Source organism: Ailuropoda melanoleuca, chromosome X, assembly GCF_002007445.2.
Source record: "Ailuropoda melanoleuca isolate Jingjing chromosome X, ASM200744v2, whole genome shotgun sequence".
In the NCBI taxonomy this organism is placed as follows: Eukaryota; Metazoa; Chordata; class Mammalia; order Carnivora; family Ursidae; genus Ailuropoda; species Ailuropoda melanoleuca.
This window is the reverse complement of record NC_048238.1, coordinates 111,631,944-111,640,639: the sequence shown is the minus strand read 5'-3', so window position 1 is coordinate 111,640,639 and position 8,696 is coordinate 111,631,944. Positions and strand designations below refer to the sequence as shown.

Here is an 8,696-nt window from a genome sequence, read left to right as displayed (position 1 = left end):
CCTGCCTGAGTTTCTTTTCCACTGTGGCACCACGTCCAAAGAATCTTCCCTTTGTCCTGGGGTGGCCGGGGAGGTTCTGGGATGTAGATACTCAAGGGCCGGAAGGTGACTGAAGACAGTTTAGGAAGTGGAAGAACGCAGGTTCTGTCCTTCACTGTCCACGGCTCATGACGTGTTGGAATGTGCCCTTAGTTTGATCCTTGTGTTTATATTACTATATGGACAATAGTAAGGTGTAGTATTTTGCATGTTTTGCATATCTCCTGATATTTTCCCCATCGAATGTGAACTTTACTGTAAAAACTCTGAAAACATTCTCGAGTGGATACGTGAAAGATGCATTATAATGTAATTACTGAACATTTAAATTCTCTGTAACTTTTTGCCTGATTAGAGGTAGTGATTTGGTGGAATTCTTGTATATAAATATTTGCAGGAATGATGTTTCCTTACGGTAGGTTGAAAGAGGTAGAATTATTTGGTTAAATATTTACTGTTTTATTTTTTCTATTTCTTTAAAAGATTTTGTTTATTTGTCAAAGACCACAAGCAGGGGGAGAGGTAGGTAGAGGGAGAAGCAGGCTCCCCACTGAGCAAGGAAGCCTGATGCAGGAGTCTATCCCAGAATCCCAAGATCATGACGTGAGCCCAAGGCAGACTCTTAACCAACTGAGCCACCCTGGTGTCCCTATTTACTATTCTTTTAAAAGATTATTTATTTCAGAGAGAGCAAGAGAGAGGGGACAAGCGTAGTAGTGGCTACACCAAGGGTCTCTCTCTTTCTTTCTTCCTTTTTAAAAATCACTTTGTTAAAGATTTTATTTATTTATTTTGGAGAAAGAACACACGCACGAGTTGGGGGGGCAGAGGAAGAGGAGAATCTCAAGCAGACTCTGAGCTGAGCGCGGAGCCCGACGTGGAGCTTGAGCTCCGGATCCAGAGATGACAACCTGAGCCAAAACCAAGAGTTGGACGCTCAACCGACAGAGCCACCCACGCGCCCCTTAAAAATCGTTTTTAAGACTTTGATTGATAGATGAGAATTTCGCTTTTTTTTTTTTTTAAAGATTTTATTTATTTATTTGACAGAGAGAGACAGCCAGCGAGAGAGGGAACACAGGCAGGGGGAGTGGGAGAGGGAGAAGCAAGCTCACAGTAGAGGAGCCTGATGTGGGGCTCAATCCCATAACTCCGGGATCACGCCCTGAGCCGAAGGCAGACGCCCAACCGCTGTGCCACCCAGGCGCCCCTCGCTTTTTTATACCACTATCCACTTTGCTTTCCTTTTTCATTCTCTTAAAATGGTTCATTCTATTCACTTGGGGTTTCTTTTTCCCCCAAGGTTAAAAATTGCCCTGTTTGGTCTTTGATTGGCTTAGTTTCTGTAACCTCACAATGGTAATATTCTGAAACCGTCTTCCTCAGCCTCCATTCTCTTCCACCTGCCTGCACAGCACTTATCCCAGCACTTCCTTTGTCTGGGCTTGAAGCCTTATCCTGGCTCAAGCAGCTTTCTCTTTACTCTTTACCTCTCCTTTTTGTTTACTTGTGTTTGAAGTCAGGTTTAGTGAGATCTAATTTCCACCCTGTAAAGCTCTCCCTTCTTAGGTGTGCAGGTCCAGGAGTTTTGTAACCAACACCACAGTCCACTGACTGCTGAAGTTGCCGGGCGGCGCTAACACCCAAGTCAGGTCACAAAAGTCCTCTATTCCAAACCCTCTGTGGGCTCCCCTCTCACTCCGAGACCAAGACAAAGCCCTTTACAGTGGCCTACGAAATGGGACATGACCCGGGCCTCTCCCCCCGCCCCCCATCTTCTCTGGCCTTCTCCCCTCTCCTCTCCACCTTGCTCCCTCTGAGCCAGCCACGCTGGCCTCCTCCCCTTTCTGAAACATGCCAGGCCCACACTTGCCTCAGGGCCCTCTCACTGGCTCTTTCCTGTCTGGAACCCTCTTCCCCCGGGGTTCCACCTGGCTCCCTCAAATATCATTCCTGGCCGCCCCATTTAAAATTGCATCCCACTTCGTCCCCACCTGTGAGACTTTAACAGGTGTGTGTGTGGGGGGGTGGGGGTAAGAAGTAGGTAGGTGCATCAGGATGGAGATGCAGCTGGGGCAGTAAAGAGTTGCCAGATAGGAAGGAGTTTGGGTGCCTCTGAAGACACTGGGGAGTTCTGCACAGAGTGGGACAAGATCCACCTTTCCGCTTCTCAGGTTCCCAGCGCCTGCTGCCTTGAGAACAGGATGAGGGCAGGTGGAACAGAAGTGGGGAGACTGGCATCCAGGCAAGAGAGCCGGGGGTAGCTGGGACCAGGCTGGGGGCAGCGGCGGTGGGGAGAAGGGAACAGATTCGGATTGTATCTTGAAGGCTGAGCCACCAGCGTTTGCTGATGACGGACTGGACACCGCCCCGGGAGCACCTCAGATCCTCAGGACCCCTGCAGTGAGTTACCCTTCCTCCCGCTCATCCAGAGTCCTGAGCCCGACAGCCTCCCCCAGCAGCTTCCCTGTTCACCCACCTCCCACCTGCCCCGAGGACAAAGCCACGCCCGCACTCCATGTTCCCAACATTTAATGAGGAAAAAAAACTACATGAACAACGACAACAAGAAGCTCATGCCAAAAGAAGAGGAGAGAAGTGGGTTTTCGGGACCACGAGACGGGGCCAGATCCCTCCGAGGAGGAAGAAGAACAAAGGAGTAAGGCACGGCCGCCTTGGCCCAGGCCACTCAGGGCAGGCGCAGGACAGGGCAGCGGAGGGTGAGGGGCCCGGGGCAAGTGCAGACAACACGGAGGAAGTCTGGCCGTAGGGCCGGGAGAAGGAGAGTTCCAGAGTCCCCAGGCCCAGGTCAGGCCCTGGCACGAGCCTGGTTAGAGTTCTCCAGGCGCTCAGAACAGGGCCCTGGGAAAAGGGACCGTCCGACTCCCAAGACGCTTGGAGGGGATGCTGTGGCCCAGCTGCGGGGAGACCCCTCGGCACAGCCACAGTCCCAGGGCGGCTTGGGGAGCGTCACCCTCCCTCCATCCCACCCACAAGCGCTGCTGCTGGTGCCGAGACCCCCTCCTCGGAATGGGCGGGGCCAGCCGCGGCATGGGGGAGGTGCCAGAGGCTAGGCCAAGGCTGGCGATGTCACAGAGGAGCCGGGACGACCCCAGGAGAGAAGGAGCGCGGGGCCGACAACATCCCAGAGAAGGGACACACAGTTACAGCCGGAGAGGCCGAGGGGGAGATAAATTAAATAAATACGTGGTTGGGGGTATAAATAGCAAGGAGGGCAGGGGCTGCCACAACACCTGGGCAGGAGGGCAGGAGGGCAGGAGGGCAGGAGGGCAGGGCTATTGCTGCTGCCGGGGTCAGGGGCTTGGTCCCGTCACCCCTGCCCCCAGGCAGGGCCCAGAGGAAGGCACTAATGAAGGGGGCCCAGGTGTGCCGGGGGCATACTGGCCCGGTGACCCCCGCCCCGCCCCGTCCCCGCGCCCTCCCCCTCCCCCTCCCCGGATCCAGGGCTCAGCCCGGAGGACAGCTCAGGACTGAGTCGCCCCCTCCTCCTCACCGGTTCCGCCACACTCAGCTGTTGCTGGACACGAGGCTGATGATCTGTTCCAGTTTTTGTCGCAACTTATGCTTCCGACAAGAGGCATCTCGGTCCAGAGCGGTGAGAACCTGGGGGTGGAGGGTCCCCCCCGGGAGCGGGGCTGGCGAGGAGGGGCCGGTTCCTTCTGGGCAAAGCCCTCCTCCCCAGCTTGAGCTCCTCCCTCCCTGGGGGCCCTGGGCATGTGGGAGGAGCCGCAGTCCCTCCCCTGGGACCCCGCCCAGGCCAGCTTCTCCTCCACCCCAAAGCCCCTCCCGCTGCAGAACTTGGCTCCCTCCTCTCCAGGGCCAGAGGGCAGCCCCTCCCGAGAGCGGCCGGCCTGGACTTGCCGTCCCCGAGTTCCCCATCCCCTCCGAACCCCCAACACCCGCACCCCCACACCCGCATCTCTCTTGTGCGGGTGTCCAGGAGCTCGTTGCCAAGCGCAGCGAGCCTGCTGGGGCCTCCCTTCCTCTCGGGGCGGTCAACAGCCCCCAGCAGGGCCCATCACTCCCTCCTCCCAGACCACCCCCTCCCCGGGTGTGCGCGCATGCGTGCGTGTGCGCGTGCGGCTCATTCGGGTTCCAGGAGGTCGCCCCGCACCTGCGCTCTTGGGGTCCCTCCCAGCCCTCTGGCCGCCCCTCTTCAGTCTCCGCTGCCGGCTCCCTCTTCCCTGCCACCTCCGAGGGTCCCAGGGCCCCAGGGCTCGGTGCCGTGGGCCGCTTCTCCCCCTGCACCCGCTCTGGGCCGCCCTTGGTGAGCTCCTGCAGGCCCAGGGCTTTCGGGGCCTTGTCCGGGCTCACAGATTCGTATTTCCAGCAATAATACATCATCAAGTCCACACTTCTATGTTCCCAGCCTCCTGAGGCTACAGTCATAAATACCATGGGCCCTATAAGGTGCTAGCCCTGCCTACCTTCTGGCCTCACCCCTTTGGGCCCTACCCCACCCCCCTCAGCACATCCCTTCCCTAGACCTTTACTTTTGCCCAACCAGAGCTTTGTTCTCTGGCCCCTGGCTTCTGTCCTAGGTCCCTCAAATCCCAGCATCTCCAGAAAGTATCACCTGGGCTAGCCTGGGGGCTGGTTAGGCGAGGCATCACGAGCAATCTAAGAGATGGGCTCCATGTCCCCTCTGTCCCCTCCACCACCCTGTAGCACCCTTCACCGTCCCTGAGCCCCCTGCCTTTGCCACCAAGTGCACGGTCAGGGCCTAACAACTGGGGGCCCGTGGGGCTGGCACGCACCTCCTGGCGGTACTTGGTGACATAGAAGTAGAGCTCACTGAGCGCGCTCAGGATGTTGAAGTCACTGGCATGGAGACGGGACTGCTCTACCAGGTAGGCATCCATGTCCTGGTCGCTAATGGACGCCATCTTTGCAATGTCCCGGTAGTACCTGTTGGAATCCCGAGTAGGTCACAAAGGCAGGAGCCGCCAAAGCCCCTGCCCTGGTTCTCAGGCCATTCTCTGGGCCTTTTTCCTAAAGCCGACATGGCCCCGGGAAGGAGAGGGGAAAGCAAGCTCCCTGGGCCGCCTGGCGCTGCTTCCCCTCCCCACCGGCATGGGGCAGCAGGGCAGGGCCCACCTCTCCACCCAGCTCTTGTAGTTCGGGATGTCCTTGGCATAGAGCAGCTTGTTGGACGGCGAGTCCTTGCCCAGGCGATGCTCAGACGTGGAGCAGGAGTCCATGAAAGTCTGGGCCACCACTGACAGGCAGGCGTCCGTGATGCTGCTCTTGTGGATGTCGAACACGAACTGTGGGTTCTTGATCACGTTCACCCAGAAGCGCAGGGGCAGGCTGGACAGAGGAACGAGCACCTGAAGCCCCCTCCTGCCGCTGCTCCCACAGGCAGCCAGGGTGACATACTGAGCTTAGTGGTCTTTTCTTTAAGTTTCTGCCAGCCTTCATGCAGTGAGAAATATGAGTCAACAGCCTTCCGTCCTCACCGCACCTCGCCCCCTGCCACAGCCACCCCATCTGTGGCTCCGTGCGAGCCCCGCGACCAGCATCCCACATGTCCAGCAGAGCCCATATCCAGACTCACACTCACTCCCCCTCTCTGCGTTCTCTGCGTGGTGGCCCCACTGCAGCCCCCATCAGTCGCCCTCCCCGCGCGGTCCCTTCCATCTGCCCGTCCCCAGCACAAGGCAGTACCAGTTGCTCTTCCAGGTATGGCGCACATCAGGGTCACTGATCTGGCGCTGGTCGGCCTGTTCGTCCAGGAAGTCGAACATGTACTTGATGGCCAGGGGCAGGGCCGATCCCCGGTGGGCCGTGCTGAACACGGTCTCAAAGAGGTCATCCACAAACTTCTGCAGCGTGCCCTGCAGGGATTCGGCAAGAGCACAGTCTGTGAGGGGGCCGGGCCGGGATGTCCCCGCAGCAGAACGGGGACAGAGGGACTCGGCAATGGGCAGGGCTTCCCTGCAGGGACCTCACTTAAGACAAGCCCAGCCTCAACCTCAGGCTGAGAGGTCCTGAAACAAAGGCCTTGAGAAAGGCCCACTGGATGTGAACGATCCCATGGCCTCCCTCGCCCCCCCCCACCGCCACCAACCCAGGGCAGGCCAGGTCAACTACAGGGCCAAGGCCAGGTTACAAGTTGTCTAGATTGAGGCCAGAGTGGCTCACAGCAGGCCCACACCTTGGTGGCCAGCAGTCGCGTCAGGTAGATCTCTGAGACCATCTTGCTGCCACGGTCACCCTCACGATGGTCGGCGTGGTCGTGGTTTTTCACCAGGTGCCACAGCTTGGTGCCAGTTTCCTGGTCGGGCGTGATCATGGGTGCCCGAGAACGGAGGCTGTCGGGGCTACTGGCTGTGCGCAGCAAGCTCTCTGAGGCCGAGGACAGGTATGCCCCTTAGGCCAGTGGGGCCATGCCGGCCATCACACGGCTCTTGCCCCCCTATGTTCCGGGAGCCCAATAGGCTAAGGGGAGCCTGCCTGCTCTCACCGGCCCACCCCCACCTCTAGGCTCTATGAAACTGGAGGCCTCCCAAGGGCAAGGCCTGGGGAGGCCACCAGAAGCAAGCTGGCCATTCAGAGAGGGGCTCCCCATGATGGCTGACACAACCTCGAAAGGCAACAGGCCAGCAAAGGCCACAACACTGAAGGCACCTACCGTAGCGGCTGAGGGAGCGAGTAAAGGTGAAGGAGTTGGCCATGTTATAGGCGGACACTTGTTTGGGCACCAGTGCCACCAAGGAACCATCTGTCACCTGGAAACCCCAGAGACGGAGGCAGTGCAGGAGGCTGAAGAGCCAAGGGGTCTGAGCCACTGCCCACCCCAACCCTGCAGCACACACGTGCGGAGGCACCCAGGGCTCCCTGAGGAGGGACCATGGATGCAGGGGCAAGAGAAAGGAGGAGCCAATGCCCCAGATCCTGTGTTCTCAGGGCAGGGCCGTGGCTCCTAGGTGGTCCTGGGGATGAGTGGGCCCCCAGCCCCTCACCTGGTAGTGGGCCAACGAGTTGACCCTCTTCCAGTCACACTCGATCTTGGTGGTGACATCTTCATCCTGGAGGATGATGCGGGCCATGCGGCCCTGACGCCATTCTGCAGGCCACAGACAGCCTTTGAGGTCCTGCTCGGAGTCCCCCAGTCCCTGGACCCGCTCCCCTCAGAGGACAGAGCCCAAGTGGGGGTGTGAATGCCAGCCAATGTAATGTGGCCACAGGGTGGGGACCAGGAGGAAAGGAATGGGCAGGTCACCTAGGTCCATGTCCTCAGCTTTGGGGCGCTGGGAGTATGGGATGCCCTTGTACACAGCATCCAGCAGCTTATCTTTGGCTTGGGTGATGCTGTCACAGTTGAGAACCTTCACTGGGACCTGAGCGCTGCCCTCGCTTTCCGGGAACACACAGTGCAGGGTCTGAGGGTGAGGGGAGCCACAGGGTGGGTCCTGGCTGAGGCTTCTTCCCCTCATGCCTGGAGCGCTGCCCACCTGGCCCCCGGCTCACCAGTGTCTTATAGTCGATCTGCTGCCGAATGAGCTTGTCCTCGCTCAGGGAGTAGCGGGCCTCACCCGTGATGGCGTCAATGGGGCCCTTCTCCATCTGTTGCTTGATGGCGCAGTAGAGCAGGAAAAGCGGCTCCCCGGCACACTCCTGCAGCCAGCGTCGGGCACACGGCTTGCCGCCCGCCTGACAGGTAGCCGTACCATCCCCCCCACTCCGGGACCCGCCCCCCACCCCCGCACCTTCAGAAACTTGTGCAGCAGGAATGTGAACCAGTTGGTAAGCATCTTCTCGGCCACCGACTCGGTCCTAGGGCATAAGGGGCGCTGGGCCAGCGGGCAGAGGGCGGCCCAGGGGGACCTGCTCTGGCAGGGGTGGGGCTGGCAGAGGGTGGGGCTGGGGCCTCGTGGTACCTGCGCAGCAGCAGCTTCGGGTGGTTCTTGCTCTCCAGGTTCTTCTCGATGAGGTCCGCCAGCAGTTGCTTGAGCAGCCCCGTGGCGTAGTCGAGGCGGCTCTGCAGGACCACCATGGTGAGCGAGGCCACCGTGCCGCGGTCTCGCATGGAGAAGCTACTCTGGGCCTCCAGCGTGTGGATGAAGGTGAGCACGAAGGCGCGGCTGTGCAGCAGCTGCCCAAAGAGGCGCAGGGCCTTCTCGACGTTGGGCGGGGTCTGCGAGGGACACGGCGTCTCAGAGAGTGGGGTGGCCCCGCAGGGGATGAGGAGTGGGCAGGCAAGGGAGGGGACTCACATCCAGCTCCCTGAGCACTGGATGGGCCTCAATGCCCGGGAAGAGCACGCGCACAGCATACGTCCGGTAGTCCAGGAACGGGATCTGCACGCCGTCCATGTGATTCGTCAGCTCATTGATATCCGTCTGCAGCTCAGCGAAGGCTGTGCAGGGGTGGGGAGGAAGAGTGAGCAGAGCGGGGGAGAGGCCCCCCAGCCCGCCCGCCCTGCACCGCAGCCCCGTCCCAGGCACCTTCCTTGCACTCCAGAGCCACGCGGGACTCCAGGCTGTCCATCTGCAGCTGAAGCCGCTTGAGCGTGCGGTCTGCATCCTGGGTCTTGCGCTTATAGGCAACCAGCACGGCGGTGATGGCCAGCAGCAAGAGCCCGCCGCCTGCTGCCAGGCCCACCAAGGCCGGCAGGCTCAGTGCCCGCTCAG

At 59.7% G+C, this 8,696-nt stretch overlaps 1 protein-coding gene across 1 annotated transcript in view; it reads right to left on the bottom strand.

The window, feature by feature from the left end:
* Window positions 1-3,552: 3,552 nt before the first annotated feature.
* PLXNA3 (plexin A3) overlaps window positions 3,553-8,696 on the bottom strand; it is a 14,401-nt gene continuing 9,257 nt past the window's right edge. The window contains exons 21-33 of the mRNA XM_034649273.1: window positions 8,511-8,696; window positions 8,280-8,422; window positions 7,944-8,200; window positions 7,773-7,839; window positions 7,534-7,680; window positions 7,286-7,445; window positions 7,026-7,129; window positions 6,695-6,791; window positions 6,218-6,408; window positions 5,728-5,897; window positions 5,158-5,370; window positions 4,818-4,968; window positions 3,553-3,663 (exon numbers count right to left, since the gene is read on the bottom strand). The exon at window positions 8,511-8,696 is cut by the window's right edge and continues 17 nt beyond it. Of these exons, the coding sequence (XP_034505164.1) occupies window positions 3,568-3,663; window positions 4,818-4,968; window positions 5,158-5,370; window positions 5,728-5,897; window positions 6,218-6,408; window positions 6,695-6,791; window positions 7,026-7,129; window positions 7,286-7,445; window positions 7,534-7,680; window positions 7,773-7,839; window positions 7,944-8,200; window positions 8,280-8,422; window positions 8,511-8,696 (1,982 nt within the window). The 3' untranslated portion in view covers window positions 3,553-3,567. The remainder of the gene's footprint in view (window positions 3,664-4,817; window positions 4,969-5,157; window positions 5,371-5,727; window positions 5,898-6,217; window positions 6,409-6,694; window positions 6,792-7,025; window positions 7,130-7,285; window positions 7,446-7,533; window positions 7,681-7,772; window positions 7,840-7,943; window positions 8,201-8,279; window positions 8,423-8,510) is intronic.